The sequence below is a fragment of the Mauremys mutica genome, chromosome 11 (assembly GCF_020497125.1).
Source record: "Mauremys mutica isolate MM-2020 ecotype Southern chromosome 11, ASM2049712v1, whole genome shotgun sequence".
In the NCBI taxonomy this organism is placed as follows: Eukaryota; Metazoa; Chordata; order Testudines; family Geoemydidae; genus Mauremys; species Mauremys mutica.
Genome location: NC_059082.1, coordinates 13,605,741 through 13,633,054, shown reverse-complemented (window position 1 = coordinate 13,633,054; position 27,314 = coordinate 13,605,741). Strand labels below are relative to the sequence as shown.

Below are 27,314 nucleotides of genomic sequence, written 5' to 3'. Positions count from 1 at the left end.
GTTGATTTGTTGTATGAACTTGCTCAAGTCACTCAACTATTTTAGGCCTCTGCTTCTTATTTTGTGGATAACAATGCTCACCTGCCTTTGCAAAGCTTTTTGAGCTTAACAGATGAAACTCTTTAGCCACGTGTTTGGTGCAGATAACAGTGCACTGCACAAAGAATGGATAGTAATACTCCTTATCTCATTGATAGGCTTATCCAGCACAGCAATCAGCTATGCAGTTTCGTGCTGGAGGAAGTACCTGAGCTCCCTTTAAGAGCCTCCATTTTGCCCCAGCTGCTATTGGATTAATATAGGCTGGAAGAGGAAAATTAACTTCAAGCCTTTGCAAAGATTGAATTGTAGAGAGCTACACAGAATGTGGTTAAGTGAAACAGGGAATCCCATTAACCTACAGAGACCTGGATTGAGTTCACCACTGAAATGGGTTTGGATGGCCTTAGACACTACTGTATGTTTGTTCATATCACCAAATCTCTGTGCCTCGCTCTCTGGCTGTGAGTTGTGTAGCAGTGTGGAATTCTCTCCACCTGTGGGTTGGCAAGGTGGAGGACTGGGACAGCTAGTAAGAGGGACTCTGTGCCTGCTTGCTTTCAAGGCTGGATCCCCATTCAGAGGTCACCAGGATGCCTGGTGTGTGCCAGGCAGGTTTTGCATGCACATGGAAATTAACAAATTTTGCTTGTAGCTGGAAAGGGCAGATAATTGGGAGGGGGAATTGGAAAAAAGCAGACGAGTCAAAAGGAAAGACATGAAAGACCCATAGCCTGCAGCCCTCATTAACAACAACAAAAAGATGATGTCCTTACATTTTAATCAAAGGCAATTATTTTATGAAATGGTATTATCATTCGAGAGCACATGAGTAGGCCCTATTATGGACTCTTCTGCACTGAGATGTCACCCCAGCTTGCTAAGAGACAAAAGTTACATTTTTTTAGGTCTTGTTGGCTTCCTCCTGCCTGTGTAATGCAAGAAAGACACACTGAGAGAGAAGGCGCACCTGGAGTAATGTTACTGGGGATCAGTAGGAAGACACGGGATTCGGCCATACAGCTGCAACCCAAATCCCAATCTCTGCCGGGCCCAGGCAGTGCATCACATTGCCTCTACGTGTCCAGCCTGCAGCATGTTAATTTTGGCCAATCATCCAGAAGTAGGGGGCACCAGATGAATAATCAATCAGCAGTGAGGAGTAGTCATGAGAGGGGCATTGAGCTAGCACTGGGAGGTGGGATGAGTCAAGGGGGCAGTCAGCAAGTGCTTGGGATGTGTGTGTGAGGTGCAGTGAAGCCAGACGGGGTGTGGGGGAGGTGAAAGTTGCAATCAGGCAGCCACTGTTATGAAGGGAAGCGGGAAGGGCAGTATGGCTGTTCATCTGGGAGGAATGGGTGGTCCATCGTTGGCCAGTTTAAATGGATCTTCCCATTCATATCAGGGCCAAGGGCTGGCTGTGTAGTTTTGGGCCCTCTGTGGCTCCATGAAAGGTGTATTATAGTCTGGGAAGCATTCCTGCCTCTAATCTCCTCCCTCACCTCCTTCCTTCCACCGAGAGTGCTGACACTGAGTTCTCAAACACCGTCCCTGCAGGAATGCCATATGCCCACTAGCTATCAGGGGATAGAAGGGGATGGATTGTGACTCCCTCACCCTAAGACCCAGAAGAAGGTTGATTGACTGGGAGGCCAGCCTGACAGTCTCCCTGGCAGTTCGTCTTTGTGGACTGTGTTTCTCTTTGAGGACGGGGCGGCTCCTGTAAAGCAAAGAGACATGGAGAAAAGGGGACAGAAAAGAGGAGAAGGGAGGAACGTGGCCCAGTTGTGCCCTGTCTCAATCTGGTGTAAATCAGGAGTAAGTCCAGTGAGATATGTGGCATGAAAGCAGCATAAAACCTGACTGAGCAAGAGCAGAATGGGGCCCCGCATGTCACACAGTAAAGAAACCCCCCTCAGGAAATGCTGTTTAATTGTTTAAATTAGTGTAAAGAGACAGAGATGGTGAAAGGAGGGAAAAGAGTTTACAAAGGCAAAGTCTCAATTAAAAAATAAAGGAACAATATGAGAATTATTAATGAAACATATTGGCTTGTTTACATAAAAGGAAGAACAAAGAGGGAATGTATTTATTTGTAGACGTAAGAGGGAATTTTATACAGATTTTTCAGGGTAGTTCCACATCCAGTGACTCAGCAACATTTACATCACAGCTTCGTGTACACTCAAATGGGGTGCTGGAAACAGGCAGGATCCAGGATTGACCTCTGCACCTCCCATGGCCCAGGTGTAGGACACACAGTGTGAGAAAGACTCCAAGTGAAAGATACGAAAGCATTTTTCATGCAGGAATCTTCAGGTACCGTGAGAGTCCTTTCTTTAGTGCAAATGTGACTGCCACCATTTTGGCCGACACACTTGGGACTAAACTGGGACACTTCAGAGCTAAAAGAAATGTTGCAGCTTCAGATGCCTTCTCAAGGGGCAGTTCCAGACACATATCCTCAGTGGATTGGACAGCACTCGGAGTCCCTGTAACATGTACTAACTGGGTGGGTGGGGGTGTTTCACAAATAACTTTTTCTATGACCTCAGCCACCTGAGTCTGCAATTGTGAGGGGACAAATTTTCAGCAATGAAAGTGAAGGGACACCACATTTGTGTAGAACAGAAGTAACTTTGGGAGCAAATGGAGAGACAGTTTTCAAAACAAGGAACGCTTGAGAGGTATGATCCAGGAAACGGCTATCAAAGCAGTCATATCCAATTCCTTCTATCTTAGTTCCTGTGATTTAGGACTTACACAGCTTATGGCTACCAGACAACTTCAAGGCTCTGGTAGAAAACACTGGAGAGTAGTGGTAGTGCAGTTCCCTTGAGCCCACTCCCAGGAGACGGGTGGCTTTGGTGTTGCAGAAGAGCACACCATGTAAATGGCTGGGCTTTGGTATGAAAGTCAAGTTTGCCTACGTTAGTAACTGCAACACTAATCAATGTGATTTTCTTTGCACACAGGCCTTTCCCTGGGTGCTTCACCTCATGTTTCTTGTTCACAGAATCTATTTCTGCAGAACTCCCTATAGCAGATGGTATTAGACATGGTCCCCCTAAGCTTTACTAAAGCTACAAGCTAATGATGATGCTTCTTTAGCTCAAGGTTCATGCTTTTAGCATGGAAGTTCCTGGGTTCAAACACCACTTTTGGCCTGGTCATTGCCAGGACTACAGACTGCCATCTCTCCATCACAAGAAGAAGTTTTCCTGGCATTGCATAACATGTTCTCTGGTCTCCCAAACCCAGGGTTGCTTATTGCCCAGAGAGCTTACTTATGATCTCTTGATGCTGAAGTCCCCAGACTCTAGTGACTCCCTTGGCCTGAGGTGCCCGTTGCACTTTGTTTGTGCACAGAATGAGATTACGTTCTAGTGATGTTATTGTCCTCTAGGAGGAGGCCTAGAAAATAATCTGGCAAAACGTATCAGTCTAACAGGAATGTAGTTGTACTCTCCCATGCGTCTGTTGGTCCATGTATTCCTAGCATCTCACCTCCAGCAGTGACAAGACTTGATACTTCAGAAGAAGGCAGATAGGAAACTGCAGGGCTGCACATGACAGTACATTCCTTCCTGGCCCCTGGTGTTTATTTGAACAGCACCTTTGAGCCATTTAAGGTTTGCCCATTGCCAGCTAATTTTGAATAGGAGTCAGTGACCTTCAGGATATGAATAGCTCCAGAGTGTCTTTGTACTTAGGGGAAGCGGGTGGGTGACACATCACCATTTATGAGCTGCAGCTATTCTCCTATTCATCACAAAGGACTTGGTCGGCCAGAATCGACGACAATTACTGAGATGTGTGCTGTGTCGCTTGTAACTGGGCCAGACAGGAGCGAGTTTCCTGGTGTGACACTGTCTCTTTCTCACTGTCTTTAGATCCTCAGCCTTTGACAGCCTTCCCTTGAATGGCATGGTGTTGCTAGGCAACATTTATAGTGCCCCTCAAGTGGGCTACTGGTTACTGCCCCATGACAACTGAGACTTTGAAGACAAATGTTTGTCAGGAGGAACAAAATAACTTTCTATCTGTTTCCCCGCCTTCTCCCCTCCTATTTGATGAGGTGAAAGATGAATCATTCTAAATGTCATGGGTCAAATTCTGCTCTCAGTGACTCTGGAGTAAAGCTGGTTGAAATCAGCCTTTGGAGGGTAAGTTCCTTGCTAGATGCCTGGGATTGGATCCTCTACATCTGGAGTGTGACTGCAGGATCTAGCTAATTTTCTTTAGTCATGCGCATTAGAGGAAGTAACTAGAGCTGGTTGAATCATGAATAAAATTTACTGGCACATAGTTTGTTCAGCCATAGACGCGAACAAATGTGTTGAATCCATTATTCTCAAATATGTTTCAACCAACTCTGGAAATAATGCTGCTAAAGCCCCTTGCGCTGAATTGAGAACCCTAATATTTAAATTCTTATTTAATTCCATCTCTTCCTCTTGTTGTTATGTTCGGCAGCGTGCTGCTGCTGCTGCTGCAGCAGCTCGTGTGCCAGAGATACAAGGTTACAAGGCTTAGACGGTTCAAAATGTTCTCTCCGCATCAGTAAAGCCAGGAAGTACAAAGCGGCTCTAGCAACTGAGAGCAGGCAGGCCAGCTGGCATCGTGGCTTCGGTGCACTCTCACCTCTTAGAGGCTGCTGGCTTAAAACCTAGCTCCAGCTTCCAGTGGAAATGCATTTGGTGATCTCATCCTAGTCCCAGGAGGGATATTTGTCCACCTCCCAAAAATCACCAGTCAATTTAATATGTTTGGCAGGCTGTGCTCTGGAGAGGTACAAGACTGGAATAGCAGACAGTGATGTTACAGGTCAGGACTGAGGTCTATTGGGAAATGCATGGATGTGAAGCCTGGACTGGAAATAACAGGATCCATGATAGATCAGGACTGAGATGCATTAACATAGCTTCATGGAGGTCCAGGACTGGAATAGCAGAGAGCACCGTGGGTCAGGATTGAGGTACATTTGTAGAGCTCCAAATGCGGCCAGCTGAAAATTTTCTGTCAAAACGTGTTTTTTTGACAGAAAAGCGGGAGTTTGGAAAGCAAAAGGTTTTGCAGATAGTGTCTGATTTCCTAAAACAACGTTTGATTTTTTTATTGAAAAACCAAAAAAATCCCACATTGAATATGTTTGGCTGAAATCCAATAACTGTGGAGCTTTGAGTAGTTTTTTCCCACCTACCCCCAAATTGGGTTTTTGGTTTCTCAGCAAAAAGTCAAACATTTCTGCCCAACCTACCCTCATTTTCCATCCAACTTTAGTTGTCCAGGTGCTCAGCACAGCTGGCCACAATGTTCTGGGCTGCTGCTCTCTGCCAGCCAACTCGACTTCCTCCTCTTCAGATGAATTTTTGCACCTTTTTCCATGCAGTCCATTATTCATTCATTCCCTTGTGAAAACTCACTTTTTCCATAAAGCCTTTCAAAAATAAACAGCCAGAAAGATAATCCCTTAAAAACATTAACCAAACTGCAGCACAATCACATGTAACCCTCTCCCTGTGGTAGAGACCAAGCTGTGGTTGGAGCATGAATCAGGCCTAGCAATTAAAGCAGATGCTGGGAAGTGGATCCAATCCTAGGGCCACAACTGGAGTCAGGAGCCAGGAGTCAGAGCCAGAACAAGGAAGTGATAGCCAGGCAATAGGTGAGAAACAAGTAGTCATACCAAGGGTCAGATCCAGAGTCTGGGTGAGGAAACTGGAGCCAGGAGCAAGTTGTAGTAGCAAGGACTGAGGAGGAACAAGCTTGAGGAACAAGGCACAAACGGGACTAGGACCAGGGCTGGTGCAGGAGAGGAGCAGCAGGAACAGAGGAGATCACAGCTGCACGCAGGAATGCACTGAGCAGCTAGAAGGATGGTGCTGCTGGGCAAACAGCCAGGAGCTGCCCTTCCTGACTAATCAGGTGATGCAGGCATTCAAGTAGCCTGCTGCAGGCCAGCACAGCAGACTGGCTCCGCTGCACGCCCCGATCACTGAGCACTAGGTGAGTATGCTCCGCGCTGTACAGAATATGGAGGAGACATGGGCCCTGCCCGATGAGGATTTTTCTCTAAGCCAGCCAGCACAGTAGAGATCCACAAAGTACTGCACGCCTAGAGAGTGGCTTTATCACACCATGCTGGTGGGGGGGGTTCTTAAATACTTACAAACCATGGTTCTGTCTGTAAGCTTCAGGGCTGACGTGTGCTACGAGCTGGAATCTGAAGGAGGAGTTGGTGGATACATAGCACAGGATGAGCCTGAGGGAGTTCCAGGGTAGCACGGAATGAAGCACAGTGATGAACGTAAGAGGATGCAAAGGGAGAGGCAAGGTGTAAGTTGGGGAGGGGGAGGGAGGAGAACAGGTGGAGATGGGGGTGGAGCAAGGTATGCAGAGAGCCTTGTAGGGGAGGATGAAGTGCTTAAACTTGGAGTCAAAGGGGAGAGAGAGTGAACAGGAGAATCTGAATTAGGTAACCGTGATCAGAGCAAAAAGCCTAATATTTGTCTGAGCTGCACTGGTGGTAGATGCACATTGTAAGCTCCTTGGGGCAAGGACCGTATCTTACTCTTTGTACGTACAATGATGAGCACATTGTCAGCCCACGTAATCATCAATAATATTCCTTGCCCATATCCTCCATGGATCTCAAATCCCTTCATAAACATTAATGATTTAAGCCCCACAATGTTTCCCCCCATGAGGAAGGTAATATTATCTCCATTTTACAGATGGGGGAATTGAGACACAGAGAGGGTAAGTGACTTGTCCAAGGCCACATAGAAAATCTGGGGCAAAGTAAGGAATGGAACCTAGGCATCCTGAATTGCAGTCCTCTAGCTGACTCACTAGACCACACATGGATAATCATGCAACTAAGTCTTTTGTTAGGGTGTACAAGATCAGAGTGGTGACAGTTCTGGCTGCCAATGAATGCACTACGGGCCAGACCTCGGTGCCCAGAGCTCGGTTAGCCAATGGGAGCAATAGTTTACTCTGACAAATCACTGGCACCTGGAATTAGTGGTTGGGCAAAAGGTACAATGCATGAGGGCTATTTCCTACTAGATTTTTCCCCTCACTGCCATTGGATGGGCTGTTGCCAGCTGATTCACCAGCTAATGAAGTTCATGGTGCCAACGTATTGACACAGATGTCATAATAGAGATGACTGACTCTTTCTTTCTTTCTTTCTTTCTTTCTTTCTTTCTTTCTATAAAACAGCAAAACAAAACAAAGCCCCGTAGCCCCGAACTACTGCATCAACAATAATATGTTGTGGATCTTCCAGAACCCGGCTCAGAATGTGAGTCTCTAGAAGGGAAAACGAAGCCCTGAGATGATACAGGTTTAACCATCACAAAGCATTCACACCATACAACATTGACCACACAATGCAGCATGGCCACTGACTCCACTGCCTTTTATGCAGGAGGGAGGACAGTAGCAGATTCGTTCTACAGCAAGGTGGGTTGTCTCTTGCTAGTGTTAATCCTGATACAAGTCTAGGGGACAAAGAGGCTGTGCAAACAGCAGTCCTCCAGTTCCCTTCTCTGCTGCTCTCCTCGTCCCCGCTCCAGATCTCCCCCTCTCCTTCCATTGCTCTCCCTTCTCTTCAGTTGCCTCACTGTCCCCTCCTTTTACCCAATCTTCCCCCTCCTTCCTCTATTCTGACGCCTTTCCCCCTGGCATTACCCTTCCTTTAACCCCTCACGTCCCTCCCTTCTTCATTTCCCCCTCTATTATTCATGCAATATTTCTAACACTCCAAACCTTGCATCTCCTCTCCTGCTGCAGACCTCGTCTACCCATCTGCGTCTCAGCTCTGTTGGAACCTGTTTGTCTGGCAGATCACCGCCAAAGCCAGGAGTCTGAACATCAGGGGTCTGATTCTGCTCTCACTCAAAGCAGCTTTAAACTTCCATTGGCTTGAGTGGTGCAGGATTGGGCCTCAAGAGAGGCCTAGCTGATAGATATCAGCCTGGGAGGGAGATTTTAAAAATTACTCTTTGCTATTTCAAACAACCAAACCCTCATGGCCACTGAACACTGTCAACATGTGCTGTTAAACTGACGACTGACTCATATCTACCGGTATTTAAAAGCAACAGCCATGCTACTTCACAAGCACCAGTATTTTACCCTTTTCTAGCACCTTTCGTCCAAGGATCTCAAAGCATTCGAGGCTCGCAACACAAAATAATTTGCACCCCTGTGCAGTGCTATTATTATCCCCATTTTACAGATGAGGAACTGAGGCACAGAGAGCTTCAGTCAGTTGCCCAAGGGAGTGGGACCTGCACCTCCCAAGTCCCAAGCTAGCACCCTAACCAGGGGCCAGCTGGCCTCTCTCTGAGTCAGAGGGGGGAAGGGCCTTGCTCAAGGACAGAGAGAACAGGAAATAGAGCCCAGAATCTCTGTGTCTGTGTCCTGTGCCCTGTGCCAGCTATGAGAAGGCAGTGGGGGCCAGGAACGGCTGTCTTCTCTCTCTCGCTGCTCAGCTCCTTGCCCGCTCGCTTCATAAATAACACACTGTCATTTTTTTCTTATTATAATTGTTATTTTCCAGAGTGCTTTAAAAGCAGGGGCCGAAGCAGCCCGAAAGCCCAATAACAAACTGCAGATAAAACGTATTAGATTTGATTTCCTCCTTTAGCTCGCTGACTTGATTCTTTTTGTTTTGATTGTTTCATTATTTATTTTTAGCCCTGACTTCAGAGGTGCTTTTTATTTAAATTTAATTTTATTTTATTTTAATTCCCCAGGCTCTGGCAGGGCGTCAGCAGGATCATTGCAGAAGTGCAAAATTCATTGTGGAGAAAGGGGAGGCTGGAGGAAACAGAGGGTTCAGTATGAGAGCTGCTCCACGCTGCATCTTTTGACTGCTTCATGTTGGGGCACGGGGGGCCGTTGAAAGTGGCTGCGAGACAAAGAAAGTCAGTAGAAGATGTTAATACACTCTTGGCAGGGGCACAAAAGAACATATTAATGGGGCTATCTGCTCGCTTCCAGTTCTCCCTCTCTTCTGGCTGTTATGGAAATATTTGGCTTGCATCTCTCTCTATCTGACAGCTTTGCTGACTCTTAAGGAATGAAAACCTCGGGGGGCTGGGAGACTTTCCACTCCTCCCTTTCTTTTCTGGTTGCTTTAAAATTCTTGGGAATAGCCAGCCACCGTGAGACAAGGCCCTTCCGACGGCGCTCCCTGTGCTAGAGTGAGGTGACGCGACTCAGCACGGCGGACAACGGTCCCATTCACTGGAGAAATACCACAGCAGAATCACAAGTGCGCGAGAATAAACAAGGCTGGAGTTAATCTAAAGTTGTTTTACACTCTGTTTTATTAAAGTCAATGCATTTCCGTTCCTCTGTGTGGAGCCTAGTAGCGCTTAATTACCATGACTCAGGGAGAATGTTAATAACAGGGAGTGCGCTGGCTGAGCTGCAATGGAGGGCCTCTCCTGACCTCTAGAGGCTGGCTATGGGAAGGAGTGACAGCTTCCTGTGAAAGTCAAAAGCTGGAGCTGTACACGAGGGGGGAAAGGAGCAGAAAGGGCCGTGTTTTTTTGTGGGAGGCTTTCAGGAGCCATTCCCTGCTGATTAGTCATGGGACCGACTTGCCATGCCTTCTGACATCACTTCCTGCCAACAAAACGCCACCCGCTCTTGTGGTGCTTTATTCTCATCTCGTTTCCTGCTCATCATCTGCCACCGATGTCTAACCACGTACTGACAATTCCTCGGTTGCTCGGTACTCGGGAAGGAGTTGGAAAGAAGCCACAGCCCAGCTTTCATTTTTGTGGCCACAATGTTCCAGGGGCAACTGATATACTTGAGACAACTCGCTGTCAGCTTTGCTGGTGCACTCCGATAGTCAGACATTTAAGTGACATCAAATGCACTGGCAAAACTGCCTCCCCTACTATGGGCCTCTGCATAATGCTGAGCACAGAATGAGGCTACTTTAGGGGAGCTGGAACAATTTTTACAATAGGGATGCTGAGAGCCATTGAACTCAACTGTAAACCCTGTATATAACAGAAACCACTTCAAGCCAGGGGGTGCTGCAGCACCCCCCACACTCCTAGTTCCAGCACCTCTGGGCTGCTTCTAGCTATCTGGCCCTATACCTATGTGGGGGACCATATTCTGCCTCATTTTACCTCTGGGCAAGTCCACTGAAGTCAATGGCATGGGTACAGAATGTATGAGTGTAACTGAGGGCAGAATTTAGCTCACAAGAGATGAATTCATCCTTGGTGTAACTCAACTGATTTTAATAGAGTTGTTTCAGGAATGAATCTGGCCCATAGTGTTTACTTCACAAAATTAACAGTGTCAGATTATCAAGAATGCTGAAAATGTTGTGATGCAGAAGGTTCTCTCCCTTACATTGGAAACCCACACAACTGACAAGTCCTGATGCTTCAGTACATTGCAATGTGCGGTGGTATGTATTCTGCGCTGCAGAAAGAGTGTGTGTATGTGGTGTGTGTCCATGATGAAGTATAAGCTGATAGTATGTGCGTAGGGGTGTGTGTGTTGTGTTGGGGGCTGTACTGTGGCATGTTTGCACTGTATTGTGGAGTTGTGCTGTAGCTTTTCTGAACATCCTGTGGCATGGGTTGTACTGTGTGTTTGTACTGAAGTGCGTGCATGGCACGCTGTGCATGCTACAAAGTGCATGCTTTGTCGTGCATATGAACATTGGATTTTGAGGTTAACTGTACTCATATCTTTCTTATTAATAAGCTCTGAAGCAATGTTATACATCCTATTATAATGTGAACACGTGTTTCACTTCCTTTGTGTCCATTCTTGTGAGCCATCCTTTTATCAAAAATCAGTATTATGTGCAACAAGCCGCATGCTGAAGCAAGCAGAACAGGACATCTGTATAGTGATAGCAGACATCATACCTAATGAATTAGCTCTGTCTAAGAAGCTCATCTTCTGAGGACCCAGGCAGCCTGTTTTATGAGCTGCATTAGAAGGAGAGATTGAGACTTGCAGAGCTGTTGTGTGCTGGCTGTAACTTTAGAAACCCGGATGCTGGAACCCCAGCAGATTAGGAAGGAGCTGTGTTTCTGACTGCAATCCAAACAGTCAACTCCCATAAGGTCCAGGTCCAGGTCACATGGCAGAAAGTCATCCAGCAACATATTGTAAAATCGCCTCAGCACACACAGGGAAGTTTCTTTGCAGGCAACATATTGAATATTGAATATGGTTCCAGGTGGTACTTTTAGCCATACAAAAAAAAAATCACTGGCAACACAGGATGCATTGGTAGTTACTCTTCTACATACCATGTGACCATTTGGAATTTCACAGAAGACAGCAGGGATGGGACTCAGAGCCTCTTGGACCAGCACAGGCTTGTGCCCTTTGAACTTAAGGAGAATCTCCATCAGCAGTGTACAGCCTGTGACACACATTTGAGCCACTGGAGGGAGCAATGCAGATGAACAACAGTCAGTTCATCACAGTGCTTAGCTACCTCCCAAAGGGTGTTGTGAGGCTTAATTCATGAAGGGCTGTTAAAGCTTGGAAATCTTTGAATGAAAGATGCTGGAGAAGTGCTAAATATTCTTCTTATCCTTGGACAGTTTTATAAGTGGTTAATTTTCCTGCATTACATTTTTATAAAGGGGGAAGATTCCATTAGCAAAGTCTGAGACTCTTCAGCATCTATATACCTGCCCTTGGAAATTTCCACTACATGCATCGGACGAAGTGGGTATTCACCCACGAAAGCTCATGCTCCAAAACGTCTGTTAGTCTATAAGGTGCCACAGGACTCTTTGCTGCTTTTACAGATCCAGACTAACATGGCTACCCCTCTGATACATAGCATCTATGTGGCTGCCACTGACTGAAGATGCCTGACAATTAGTTATAATAAATAATATAATAATTAATAATAATTAATTAATAATAAATCCCACCTTGTATTCTGTACCTTACACTTTGCAGCGTTTACTGCGCTGACTGTGACCTGAGAAACATTAGAGAGAGCAGGAGCTGCACATTCGTTGCCTGTGGTACTCTTGTACTGTTACCGATTTTTCCTTTTTTTATTATTACTTTATTATATATTAAATGTTTCCGTGACACAGGAAGAAATGGCAATTCTTGTCTCTGCAAAGCCTGGGGCGCAGAGGTGAACAGTGAATTCTAATGCATAGCAAAGAGTTAGGATCACAGAGTCAGGGCCACATTGTGCTTTTCCTAAGTTCTTCTATAATAAATGAGGAATCTCTACAAAATAAGCCTCTGCCTTTGCAGGCAATACTAGGAGAACTGAGCTATTTCCTGTTCCTGGGGCTGAAAGAGACCATGTTGAGCCAGAGATGGAACTCAGCAACACACAAGGTCTGTCTCCAGCCCATCTATCTGTGGTCTTATTATCATTTCCTCGCCAATTAGCCATCAGGCAGAATCCCCTGGCCTTCTTGAGGACTCCAAATTGGTTAGGCATCTGCATAAGGCCTACAAAGACACACAGAGCGAGCACAACTGATCACAAATATTAGAACAATTTATTTTGCCAGAATTCATTTTTAATGGAATTTTTTGTTTGTTTTTCATGAAATGGTTACACGTGTTTTCTGTTTCCTGATGACCATATATTTTTTGTTATCACTAGCCATCTGATTAAAAAACCTGAATTTAAAAAAAACACATTTTAAAAAAAAAATGAGTTAGGTTCGAACCCTTCAAAATGAAAACGATTCCTTTTTTTTTTTTTTTTTTTTTAGGAAACCATCTTTTCATTTTCTGATCCGCTCTAACAGTGAGTCTGACTGTAATCTCCCTGGGACATGAACCGTCTTTGTGTGGTATGTTTGTACAGCACCTAGCGCAAAGTAATCCTGGTCAACCACCAGGGCTCCTTGGCATTACCATAATACAGTGGTTCTCAAACTAGGGCTGCCGCTTGTGTAGGGAAAGCCCTTGGCTGGCCGGGTTGATTTGTTTACCTGCTGGGTCCACAGCTTCAGCCGTTCCAGGCCAATGGGGGCTGCGGGAAGCAGAGCGGGACAAGGGACGTGTTTTACTTCCTTTGTGTCCATTCTTGTGAGCCATCCTTTTATCAAAAATCAAAATTCAGATACATGCAGCAAAAACTTGGAGCAATAAAATGAAACAAATATCTCAACTCTGGCCAAAAATCTTCAGAAAAAGATCTTTTTCTGAGATTTTTCTAAGTCACGACAGTAAGGGAAGGAATTGGGGTGAAGGATTCTTCTCCCATACCTTAGGCACTCAAAAGACCAACCATCATGACAATCTGCATGAAGCTACAGATAACTAAATTAGAGAAAGTGATTGCACTGGTGACAATGTATAAGAATGCCCTAAATCTTCACATTGCACCATCTGGACAAGTGACTGCTCACCCCTCCCTCTCTCTCTATATATATTTTCCATAAACATAAAGTCAGTTTTCCATGCAGAACTGGAGCAACACATCTGGGAACAAAGCTGAAGCCGGCAAACGGGTAAAGAGGAGCAGTGACCCATTTGCTTATTGCTTGGTAAGTCAAAGCTCTGTTCATGCAGGGCTGCTTTCAAACTCAGCAAACACGCCGAGTGACGTTGATGGTAGCGGGAGAGCTTTGCTCTTGGTTGTTTGGTGGCTGGAAATGTAAAACCCTCCAAGAACGCTGGAGCTGCATGTCTGTCCCTCGCCGGCCCCCTCCTCTTCCACCTCTCCTTCTGCCCTCAGGGAGATTTCCCGGATCTCTTCGTCTAGCTCAGAGAAGTCCCCTTCCTGGTCAGAGCAGCTGTCAGTATTGTAATCGACATCTTCCCCACAAGGAGGTTCGTCGTCAATCTCCAAGCTGTTGGTGCTGCTGCTCCTGCCAAGGAATCATGAAAGAGACAGAATGTCAACAAAGTGAGGTGGTATTGGCTAGCGGTTAGAGCATGAGGGTAGGAGTCAGGACTCCTGCGTTCTATTCCTGGCTTTGCCAGTGTGGCATCAGGCAAGCCATATCACTTCTTTGTTCTGTTCTCCCATCTGTAAAATGAAGAGAATGATATTTACGTACCTCTTGGGACAGACACATTATTGTTATTATTGTTTATACTGCACCGTAGGCATGCCCAGTGCTTTGCAGACAGACAACATAGTGCCTGTCTTGAGGAGCTTACAAGGTTAAGTAAACCTTCTTAAGGCATGGGGGAGAAGAGACGGTATCCGGTTACAAAGAGGTTGTTGGTTTAACCATCATCCCCATCCTGTTTGTTCCATATTTCGTGTGAGACCTAATAATCCATGTGGGTTCAAGTGCTGTGACATCCTTGTATGATGCTCTGTGTAAAGATGAGTGTTATGTGGAAGAGGAGGAGTAAGCAGAAAGTAGAGGCTCCAGGGACATTGACCACAGCTATGCCAAGAACAAGGAGGGTTGCAGCACCTGAAGCTCTGTCATTTCAAAAGGGCCAGATCTTTTTTTGCAACCAGTCTTTGTGAGGCAGGGCCAAATTCAGAGGTGAGTCTAAGGGAATCCACAGACAGTCTAAGCTGGTGTCACTTACATCTTCTTCTGGCTCTCTGAAAGTATGCGTCACACCAACTGAGGCTCCCTCAAGATCCCCATAGGCTCACTTAGCAATTTGCATTCAAGAATGGTCACAACTGTTCTATGCGTACACTTGAATTCACAAAGCTCATTTCATATGTTCTGTATTTAAAATATCTGAATGAAATATTTCTGAATGAATTGTAACCACTAGACAGATGGCTGGGGGGAGAGAAAGCCTTTCCCATTGAATTCAATCTGGCCTTAGTTCTGGAAAGGGGGCCGGCTGGCTTGTGGGGGCTAGAAAACAGGATACAGTCCTTCATCTCTAGGTCAGCAGTTTCAAGCCAGCACAGGTCAGGAGACTGGATGAATCAAGGGAACTGGGACACAGTCATTTACTTCTAGGTCATTGGTTTTGATCTGACTCAGGGTAGGAGAGTGGATTGCTTTGGGGGATTGGGAAAGGAATAACAATCTTCCACACTAGGTCAGTGCTTCTAATCTATCCCAGGTTGGGAGCAATGAATGACTTGGCAGATGGACAATACACAGCTTTAATGTGTGCTCTGCTCATTTGCATGTCAGTTACCACAATACTTTCCCAGCTCTCAGCCGTCTCATCAGTTCCGGCATCTGAGGTTTTAGAACATGCTGAAGGTTTAGGGGGTTGCTGTTGGGTGTATGGATCTCTTTTCTCACTGCTCTGCACTCCAGAAAAATGTATGATTTTCCTCAATTTGAGCCTCCAGATCTTAATCGTGTATGGGCTGCTTTGCAAACAGAAACAAACACTATCTAGCAGTGCCCACTCCTTCCCTGCTGATCTTTGACTTCGCTCACTTCAGGGTTGTACTGTATAGGGATTCTCCACATGCTTAATAGGTCTGTGTAGCCTAAAAATAACTAATTGAAAAACTATGCACTTCTATAGTTTCTGGCTTTCCTTCAACCTTCCCTGAAATCTGGGTCAGAAGGAGCTCAAAAATGAAAGTGTGCATGTGATGTGGAAAAAACCCCACAACAATTGTTACACACGACTTAAAAATCATCTCAGCTTTCTGTGCAGAGGACGGCCAGAGGACTTTGATTTTTTTTTTGAAGTACACAGGAACGGCACAAATTACCCAGTCTACCATGACAGTATTCAAAAAAGAGTAAAACTCCGGGGAAATCAGACCCTTTCATTTTTAAACTATGCTGCTGCTTCTTTGTGATTGTCAAAATAAAGAAATAAAGAAATTTTTAAAAAGAAAAGAAAAAAAGACTCTGAATATTATTTATCCAGTTTCAATAAGCTTCTTGGATACACTGGAATTCAGTCACTTATGATGTAGTGATGGGACTTAGCTGCCCCCACACTGACTCAACCACCTGTGTTCTAGAGAAGAGACCCAGACTCACCTGCAGTACCTGTATATCCTCCCTCTGCGACCTATTTCTCCGTAACCTTATTATGTGTATGCACTTTTTCAGTTGATAAAAGCCCCCGTCAATATAGGCTATGGGAACTGTACAACTATCTGTATACACAACGTGCAGAGTAATACTAACAGTGAAGATCACTGCCCCAATGCGAAACCCCAGACCTTGCCATAATCACCCCCAAACCGGCAAAGGCCCGAGGAAAGAGACAGCCCTTACAACATGTTCTCATAGTCAACAGACCCAGGCTCTGGTGAACCAAAATAAAAGCAAGATCCACAGTCGATGACCTACCAATGATAATGCCTTGACAACAGCACTAGGTGTTCACATCTGGCGACTTAGCAATGGCAGCAGCAAGACAGGCCTGTTCCAAAGTCCATTTAAATCAATGGAAAGGTTCTCATAGACTGCCGCATGCTTTATCAGTCCCTATATGAGTAGCCAGGCAGTCTATCACATCAAACCAATGCACCCAAGGCCTTAGAGAAGTATGCCAATGATTTGATTTGCTCCCAGGAACAAATGTAAAATGCAGCTTTGGGATAATTGGTATAATATGCTCCTTGCAGCCCAAGCAATCGAGTGGGGCAGGCTTCTGAATTCTGCACCAGCTACTGCTTCTGAGTGGTGTTCCATGCTGTTATGTGTAGGTCCTTCCCAGTCACTCAGGTACGTGAAGGTACTGCCAGTTGCACAGATCAGCTGAGAATGAGTGCATAAGGGCATGGCGACTTGTTAGAAAGGAAATGGAGCTTGGACCAAATTCTCAATCAATTACATGAGTACTGATTTGGAGTAATTTTTCTCAGATTAGTGCAGTTGCTTCAGGTTGGTAACCAAATAGCAGTGCCTAAGGATAACTGCAGGTTCTGGGTACTTCAGAATGTACATCTTCCTGCTTTTGTTTCCTGGGAATTTTAGCGTAGGTGAAAGGAGACAAACTGACAGCCCCGGAGACTGAATTTCCCCTTCTCTAGCCACAGAGTAACTACAGCAAAGACAGCAGCAGTGATAGCTTCCCTACACTTCCATCACTGATATGTTCCAACCTAGACTTGGATAGTCCATCTCCGAGGGTCTGAGAAGTGTTCTGTCTCTGTGGGTCATTCAGTCCTTGGCTTCTTTGCTGGCCAATAAACAACTAGCACTACCTCTGGTAATAGCTATGGTGATTTGTGCACATGTTCACAAGGAAATGGACTGTTACCACCAGCTCAATTCACTAACAAATAGCAGTTAGATGGTACCAATATCTTATCACTACCCACACAAGCGATAATCACACCTGTGACATAGGAGCTGAAAAGCTCTTTGTCGCATTGCCAGCTACTGGAACTCCTTGCCGAGGAGGTTGTGAAGGCTAGGACTACAACAGGGTTTAAAAGAGAACTGGATAAATTCATGGAGGTTAAGTCCATTAATGGCTATTAGCCAGGATGGGTAAGGAATGGTGTCCCTAGCCTCTGATTGTCAGAGGGTGGAGATGGATGGCAGGAGAGAGATCACTTGATCATTACCTGTTAAATTCACTCCTTCTGGGGCACCTGGCATTGGCCACTGTCGGTAGACAGGATACTGGACTGGATGGACCTTTGGTCTGACCCAGTACAACCATTCTTATGTTTTAATGTCCCCAAACCAGCCAATTCCCCTCACATCTCTCTGCTATGCAGAATTTTCCATCCAAATAATTCACCATCTATGATAGGTGTCTTAGACCATAAACAAAGCAATACAAATGGATCAGTTCAAACAAGCAGAATAGAGGTTCTTCGAAAAGATGGCAACATGTAGCCTGCTGGGGAGAAGGTTACAATCCCACTAACGAAGGGGCCAAAATGATTAGGATGTGCCTGCTCTCCATATCACACAGCCCTGTTCCCTCAGGAGAGAGTGCAAATCGTGAGACATGGTAATGAACAACCCTGGCGGCATGTATATTAGTGCACAGAGAACTGGGTTTTTTTCCTATCCCATTTTTTTTAAGGGCTGGAAAAAGCAAGAGATGAGAGACAAATTCACCAAAGAATAATGATATTGTGTTATGGAAGGTAAACAGAAGGGAAAGCCGATGACATTACATTAGGGAACTCGAAGGCAAATATAGTTTATTAATAGCACTGAATGCTGACATGGTACAGAGGAAGCAAGGGGGTGATACAGCTACAGAGGGCGAGCCACCAGCTATTACAATGAAAACACATGCACGTGTTAGCTGGCCTACTAATTTAAAACCTATAGCCCCGTCACCTCATCTACTGCAGCCTACAGGAGCCTCAACAGCAATTTGCAACTTTATGATGTGATAAATAGAATTTCTTTGTTTTGATTTTTAATTTGCATATTTATTGAGATATGGCTTGATCTTAATTAGCTCTGCTTTTGTGTGCGTGTGTATTTGTTTATTTTCTGTGAAAAGGGAGCTTTGTGTTGCGTGAAAGAATTCTGCACGTTCAGTGATTTAACGCGGAGGGGGTGAAGGCCATCGCTTCCCTTCAAGTCAACATTCTCTGGCTTTTCGATTTTACTCTGGATTGTTTCTTTCAGTTGCCTCCCACCCTTCATTTTCAGCTGCCGCCCTCGTTACATCGCAGCTGGGCACCAAACCTCAGAAGTCAGTTGTCCTGCCAAATCCCACAAAAGAAAATATGACTTCTCATTCTTGTTGATGAAATACAGCCACACATTGTACAAGGAAGTGACAGCTGATCTATGCTCTGCAAACAATTACTCTTTACTTGCATGTATACATGCAGGCAGAAGGGGAAAAGAGAGCTCCCCAGGGCATTTCTAGGGATGTTGCAGTCACATTTTACTTTCCTGGCAGGTCACCCAGTCATCCATATTTTAACTGACTGGATCAAAAGCAAAACATGTTTTATTGTCTACTGCTGGAGAGAACTGGCTCCTTGCAGATGTCCCTTTTACTCATTTGGTGATTTTCATTTAGGTTTGCTCCCTGACATTGAGTTTGACAGGACTTTCAGAGGAATTACTCTAGTGAGTCAAAAGTAGCCTTTTTTCCTCCCAGTCAGTCACCTATGGCCTGACTAGTGGAGCAAATGGAAGTTTTTCTACTACCTTCAAAGAAGCAGGAGTTGGACCATGATGGCTAACCACCATGACCAAGAATGGAGACTAGGAGGAGGAGTAGGGTCCATTACTGATGATGATTACATTAATAGTTCCCCGTGGGGAAGTGCCAACAAACAAATAAATCTTTGCACGTCTCAAGATGCATGCAATAGCCTCTCCGTGATCATACTGCCTTTGCCCTCATCCTCCCGTATTCCCCCAAGCCTTCCCTCTGTTGTCATTTGTTCCAGTCCTGACCTACACTGCAAGCTCCTCATGGCAGGGACAAGGCCATTGTCTGCTCTGTAAGGAGCCAGGCACATCCATGACACAATATATGTCATACATACATTTAACCTAAATCTAATATAATTATTCTTCAGACTTGAGTGTGGCCATCCAAGAGCAGACTTCGGCTCTTAACATTTTCATGAAGTTTCTGTTAGGGTGTAAGTGGACACACTTGCATCCAACAGTGTCTTTAATTAAAAGACATACACTCCTGAAAGAAATACAATGCCAGAATTAGACCTTGATAGTTACTGAATCAACTCTACCCTTTGGGGCTTGACTAACAGTCTCTTATCTTCAGCCTCAGCAATTGAGTTCATTTTTAAGACCACCCCATTCCTTCCCTTTAATTTCCCTGGTTCCCCACGGATCTAGGTCAGGCTGATCCATCCATATGTCCAAGGAGGACTGTTTAAATCCTCACATCACTGAATGAGAGCGTCAGCTGGACAGCGATACAAGCTGTCTCCAGCATAGAGACCCATCTGGTTAGCCTGCTTTATTGCCATGGTGTAGATGACAATGATAGAACTCTGCCGGTTCCCATTGGATCTCCATTCCAGTGGGACACTTGTCCAGGACTTTTTACATCTTACAACACCTACTTAAAATGCTGAGCTGAGCCCTGGGCAAGCCAGGTGCCCTGGCTTTCTGCCCACTGCAGCCCATCCTGTGATAAGCACACTGTGGCCTGGGAACATAATTCCGAGCTGCCTCAAGATTCTATTTGCTGTGGCTGAGCAATGCGTGGGCTCTTTCAGAGCACAGATTTTCTGCTGCATAAAGCCAAAGGAAAGGTGCAATTCATCGTTAGGACTTGTACTAATTAGTTTTTCAGGAGTTCCCATGGTAATTGCAGCCTATAATGTTTGTAATTGATTTGGCAAGATTAAAAATGGATGCTTGGTGCACCGGTTAGATCAGTGTGGAGCATGTGAGGCTTCATCGTTTGGAGGGGAGGGGAGACTGTTCAGACTGGGGACACTATCAATACAGGGACAGCATGCAGACTCCTGGCCTACACTGTCCCCTAATGTTAATTAAGGCTCGGGAAGCATTTTATTATTACCTGTAAACACTTGCGATAGTCTTCCAAAAATGGGCCGTTTCCATCCTTCTCATGAGTGGGTACTTAGCCGGTCGCTGTCATTGGCGCAGCAGGAAAGTAGTGTCTGCAAATCTCATTACATCCCTGTTGGGATGTTAAATAGCCTTGAAAGTCAAAATGGTGATGAGAATGAAGATGAATCGGGATGAAAATTCAAACCGGGAATGAGAGAGACAGGCCAGACCAAAATCAGTTGACAAAGAAGATAATAGGTCTACTGATGAGTGAGGCAGGAAATATTAAAGGGTGAGAAAAAAGACTTGGGGGGATGACTATTTTAAAATTCTATATAATATTAAATAAAGTCCTCCCCCCCGCGCAAAGGTATATATACATTCAGGCTGCCATTCCAACTCAGAGGTTCCGGTGACTTGAGCAATACTCTTGTGTATTACGATGCCATTAGAAGCCCCTTGCAGTGGGATTACAGCTACATTCTGGACAGGAAGGGAAATAGACCAGGATATTGGGAGTGGTTTAAGAATAATGAATTTATTATTTTGCTAATGTATTTATGACACTACTTGATGACCCAGGAAGGTCACAGTGGGATTGCAACACCCACCTAAATCATTAAAGAAAAGCAAATGTTCAAATCGACATAAAATTCTCCCTTCTCACTCCCTGAGTACAGATCATTCAGATTTGGAAGCAATGGAGGGGAGAGGGAAGTGAGTTGTTAAGGGAATAATGGATAGTCCCTTCCAAGGTTCAGAGGACAGGTGCCTGACAATTCTGGTGTTTCTCCAAGCCACTGGGTCTGCAAATATAGAAATGAAGTCTCCCAATGATAGCTTTTTCCATGAGTTTTTCCAGGACTTTCTGTTTCTGATCAGCTGGATATTGCACCAGAGAAGCCTTAATTATGACCTTTCAGTGCTTCCAGTTCCTGCCCTGGCTAGACCCAGGAAGTTCAGGCGCAGCAGCAAAAATGTGAAAGAAAAAAAAAGTTAAGTGAATTTTTATGAATATAAAGAAATAGTTCAGAGTCAGAAGTCTGGAGCTTTGTTGATGTTGTTTGGCAGGGAGAGGGTTGAAGGTGTGTGTAGTTTTCCCACCCTTTCCTATCCTATTAACCTATCCTAGTTGTAACCCAATATGTTGCCATACCCATGGTCTTAAAGCTTTGAACAGGGAGATGGGTGGGAGGTGCCCAGTGTGCAGATCTCTTTACAAAGGGGAATGGCCCATTAGTGCTTTGAAGGGGAGATTCTCCTCCCTATACACATTTCCAGGAGAAATGATAAACACTAAAAGAATGAATTGCAGCAGCAAGGCGACTCCCAGCACGGCGATGGTTAACTGATATGTGTGTGCAGGAGGGAAGCTCTCTGGTCTCTAAATCACCAGCTTGCCACCAAGGTTACAGCAACTCTTCTCTGAAGGGCAGGTTTGGGGAGGAGGGAGAGAAGAATTATTCATTCACATGAAGGCCACTGGCTTGATGTTAACCAACCTTCCCTGCATGCCAAAGCTCTCCACCCTGTTCTAGGCTGATCGGACAGACCAATAAATCCACATGTATCATTCTCCACCTCTGAGACAATCCTTAAACTGGGTGGACAGAAAAGCCAAAGGCTCTGGGTTCAATCTTATGCGTGACTGTTAATTTCTTTCTCATGGAAAACAAATCTATATGTCAATGTTGTGCTAACACTGAATCTTTAACATCACTCTCTTAGCTCGAGGCCAGCAAGCATTAATAAAACAAACCGACTTGAACAGATGCAAGTCAGCCGCTGAACAAAGAGCCAAGAGGCTTGGGGCTGATCCCCACCGCTAACTCATTTTCTTTCTTTTTTTCTTCTCCGTACTCCCTCTTTTTTTTTTTTTTTTTTTTACTCCGATTACATTTCAGCACAAACACCTGAAAGACTACATCAGAGTATTTATGGGAATCGTGTTTCTCATCGTAGTGATGTGAACTTATGCTTTGCTCTGACATCACTCTTTGATATCCTCTTCCCGCTTCAGGACAGCTGGGTTGGGCGAGTTAGCTTTGAAACACAGAGGACCTGATGGCAAACTTTTGTCAGTCTGGCAACGTGCACTCGAGTGATAGCAACAGCACCACCATCAGTATGGCAGCTGAAAGGCGAACTGGAGTTCTGATTCCAGCCTGGATCTCAGTTGCCAGGATGCAACAGAGTTTGTCTCTTTCAGATGACATTGTGCTAAATCTAGATATTTAAGTTAATGGAGCTATGCCAGTTTACACCAGCTGAGGAGCTGGCCCAGTGTGCAGAATGAGAGGCCTAAACCATTTGAATGCCCAAACTCTGCTGGGGAGGTACCAACAAAAGCTTAATTTACCCATTCTGCTGCCACTGGGCCAGATTTTGAATAGTCCCTTAACTCCATGATTAGCCCTAGTGAAGTCCATATCATCAGACTCTGGCTCATCATGAACTTGTAAAAATCATCACTAAAGAAAGCATCTGGGGGATGGAGGGCAGACAAGGGGGATGTGACAGCCTGGCTTCAGCCAATCAGAAATGTACAGTGCCGTGATTTTACCCTCAGATGTTGTGCTTTCTGAGGCTGTGCTTCTGGAGTCAATGCCATTTCCAATTTGTATGGACTGAACTGCTTGCAAAAACATGAGCCGTCAACTACCCATCTGAGTTGAACGTATTTATTAAAAAATATTGGAAACCATTAAGGCATTGAATAATGCTAGGGCTTTGGAAAATACGCTTTGGAGCTTGTATCAGCTACTTTGTTACAATGTCTAGTATCAGAACAGATTCTGTTAAAAAATGATGATTATGTTCTTGATATCACCTAGTAATCATCCCGACTGGTACAGTAAGATAATTAGATTTCTCATAATTGCTGCTGGGTGCTTTTAGAAATTGAATCACTGGCAGAGTGTGTGAGGGGGAAATAAAGGAAGGTTAAGGATTTTGGCTTTGATGCTACTCTTCCCTGCTTTCTAGAATAAAGAATGAAAGTCATTCAGGTTGTTCTAGGCTAGAGAGCCTCAGCTGGTGCAAATCCATGTGGCTTCATTGTCATCGCGCTCACTGAGGATTTGGCACCATAGATTTAATTTCAAAATTCCACACACTGAACCCATAGATCTCTGAGTGGCTTAAAGGCTTTTGGGGTTTTGAAAGCTACGAGATTTAGGGCGGCCAAGACATTTGGGCTATGTCTACACTGCGGATGTTTGTCTCCAAAAGTTAGGCCACTTTAATTAAAGAGTTTTAATTAAACCGCTGCTGCATGTCCACATTCTGCTCCTTGTGTCGACAGAGTGCATCCACACTAGCAGCTCTTGCATTGACACAGAGAGCAGTGCACTGTGAGTAGCTATCCCACTGTGCCACTGGCTGCAGGATGCTTTGGGAAGGGTTTGTAATGCCTCATGGGACAGGTACAGTGTCAAGAGATGCAGGTTTCTCAATCTCATCATCCTATTAGATTGGCAGCTCCTTTTCAACTGCCCTGTGTGGGGGAAGGGGGGAGAGTGTGTGACAGGGAGTGTGTGTGTGTGTGGTGGGGAGACAGAGACAGTGTGTGTATTGGGGGAGAGTGAGTGTGTCGGCATGCTGTCTCTAAGCTCAGACAGCCACCAAAAGCAACCAGTCCTGAGGCCGGGGGAGGGGAGACACCCCCAACATCGGCCCCCACCTCCCTCCTTGACAGCACAGCGGTCTCGCTCACACAAACCCAGGCTCCTGCCGGCCTGCCTCTGTGTTCATAGTGTGGGAGAGAGCGAGAGCACTCTGTTCCCAGGGCAGAGCAGCATGCTGAGCTGTCAGAACCTCAGGGAGCCTTAAAAGGGGAGGGGTGCATGCCTGCAGGGCAGCCAAGTTCAAAACAATGAGCAGAGCAGTCACAGCGGGCATTGTGGGATACTGGGGGAGGCCAATTCTGGCAATATAACGAATAGACGTGTCTACAGTGATGCTTTGTCGTTTTAACTTTGCCACAAAAAGCGTAACGCTTCTCATCGAGGTGGTTTTGTTTAGAGGCCAAAAGTGGCATTGCAGTGTGTACACCTCCACTGTTTTGCCACCAAAAGCTGCCCTTTGCCAACAGAAGTGTGCAGTGTAGACAAGGCCTGATGGACTGAGTTTTAGAAACTGCATCTCTATTTTGTGCCCCAAGTTTTGCAGAAGCGAATAACTTCACATGCAAATATGTGCGGGTGAAACTGATGCCATGCAGATGTCTCACTACCTGATTGCACTAGCAACTAAGGCAAATGACTAAATTACATCCATTGTACCTACAAATATTTGCACTACAAATACTTGAATTGCAGGTGCAGAACAAATGGGAGGCTGCTTTGAGGCCCCTTTCAAAATCAGCTCCTTAAAGTGAGAAAAGCAGCTCTATGGATACTGATTTCTCTTTGTGAGAGAGTCTTTTCTGTGATAACCATATTTCCTCTTAAAAAGGCCTTATGTTGCCTCGGAGTTCTCAGGATGAATCCACAACAAAGCTGATAGAAATGTTGTCCCAGAAGAAATTCTATTTTATTCTGTTCTATATAGGTTCTTATACTGTGCTCATAATTGTAGTGTCTGAGCACCACCCAACAACGTATGAAACAACATGACTAATATCTAACATGTTTTGTTCTCTCATCCTCTCCCATGGGTAAGAAGTATGTACAATGGAGTGATGTGTGTGTATATATATATATATACACATACACATATATGTATATATGTGTTTGTATATATAATGAAAGTGTCTATATAATGAACACAGAATCAGAGGAACGTGCCTTGCACTGGGAGCAGAGGTGGTCAGATTTGTGATAGAAACACATGAGGTCTCTGCAATCAGAGACAACTTTAGAATTAAGGATGCAAATATTTAATTTTCAAGGATGCAAATATTTTTAATTAAAAAATGGGATCAGGCTGAAACTTCTGCCCAAGACTTGACCCTAAATATTCTCTCAAGATGTCAACCAAATCTAAACCAAACAAAACCAGAACCTTCGCTCATAATCTCAATGGATCGCAAAAGTGATTCAACCTGATTTTTTTTTTGCCCAAAATTTGAACCAAACCAAAAAAGTTGCTTAACCTTATTTTTGTGTACAGTTTTTTTGCATGCCTCTACACTTAAGCTTCTCCATACTGTTTGATGTTTGCCTGTCATTGATCACAATGGGTGAAAATCATCCCTGTGTAGAAGATTAGCACATGGGTAGAGTTCAACCTACATCCTACTTTAGTTTTCCAATTAAGCTTAAGTGGAATTTACATAGTGCATAGCTCCTCTGTACAGAGGTGAATGTCTCCCATTAGGAAGAGGAAAGAGAAAAGCAAACTATGTTGCTGCATCTGTGGAGATGGCACTACATCATAAAGAAATCAATGGCAAATGGTAAAGCATCCACTGGAGATGGCATTGCTATTTATTAATAATCTGTACATTAGAACTCCTAATTCTTGCATTTGCTGCTACTGTGAATTAAAAAATTACATTTCTCCTTTCTGGCTTTAGAGATTGTTTTTTCAGATTTTCTGTATTTACTGTGAAGTACATTACGGCTTTTTTTGAGTAGATATAATTTCTTATCATTGTTTAAAAAATATTTTCCTTGGATTATATACAGAATTGAAATTCTGCATTCCTGGGAATAAGTTTCCAGCATGTGGGAGAGAATTTTAGTGTCCATCAGTTCCTAACAGAGACAATTACTGAAAAAAAAAGGGGTAATTTCAATGTATATTTTACAAACACTATTCTTGAATTTTCACTTTATTGGGGTTTTATCAGTCATAACTTAAAATCCCAATTACATTATGCCATTAACTCTTGCTATAAAAATGGCTTACTAAACACTTACTAAAAATGCTAGCAGAATGTTAGCACAATCACAAATGAAAGGAAATTCTGAGTTAATGCAGCGGCAACACAAACTGACAGAGAACTTGAGAAGTATTCATTTAATCAAAATGGCCTATGTACTTGGATAGATGGAACTAATTAGAGCACAGCTTGTGTAGTAGTGAAACAATCATTCCATGGAGAACCACCCTGGGCGTATAATGTCACCTTCTGATTTAGAGACATGGGTGCTGAAAGGTCTGTTCTTGCTAAGGAAGTACTGAGGTGGAAAGGGGTGTCTATTTATGCATCAAGGAAAAAGGTTAGTCTTGTACTAAATTGGCATTCAAGAAAAGGTGGTTCAGTTCCTGGCTGTAGCCCAGTCAGCTGAGGTTCTCTGTTTGGGCCTCAGTTATCCATTACCATGGGAATGATACTTATTTTCTTCTACCCTTATACTGGCTTGTCTTTTTACATTGTAAATTCTTTGGGGCAGTGACAGGCTCTTCCTAGGTGTGTATACAGCGCATGGCACAATGGGACCTCAATCTAGGAAGGGGCGTCTAGGTACTACCATAAGGATAAGAATAATGTATATATAGTCACAAATGGGATTGAAGACAAGAATGGAGTGAGGCATAGGCCCTAAAGGCCCATCTCTAGGGCTCCAGCTCCAAGAGTCATGTGATTACACTTTCCTTTTTATTAAAAAAAAAATTATAGCTCTCATAATTGCGCGGAAAACCTTGAAAATGTGACCAAGCACAACCAATGCAGTGTCATCTGCCGAGTTTGCAGACAGTCTGACACAACAGCTTTGAGGGGGTGATCTGCCCCATGCATCTTGAAGAGGTGGTAACCCCAAGACCCACTGTTCTGGAGAACCTTGCCAAGACCACCCCAACAGAGGTGAGTGTGTGTGGCCCCTGCATGCTGCCACCTCTGCCTTTCTGGGGAAAAACAATTTTTGATGTCAATCTTGCTGCTCCTTATGAGAGGGTGCCCATTCCTGGTGGGTTAAGAAGGCCCCCAGACCT

The 27,314-nt window shown here is 44.6% G+C and overlaps 1 protein-coding gene across 3 annotated transcripts in view; it reads right to left on the bottom strand.

Moving 5' to 3' along the window:
- Window positions 1–12,606: 12,606 nt before the first annotated feature.
- The window catches only part of AGBL1 (AGBL carboxypeptidase 1), a 376,382-nt gene continuing 361,674 nt past the window's right edge, over window positions 12,607–27,314 (bottom strand). For all 3 annotated transcript variants that reach the window (XM_044981250.1, XM_044981251.1, XM_044981253.1), the window contains one exon: window positions 12,607–13,910. In XM_044981250.1, coding sequence (XP_044837185.1) covers window positions 13,604–13,910 — 307 coding nt within the window. In that variant the 3' untranslated portion in view covers window positions 12,607–13,603. The remainder of the gene's footprint in view (window positions 13,911–27,314) is intronic.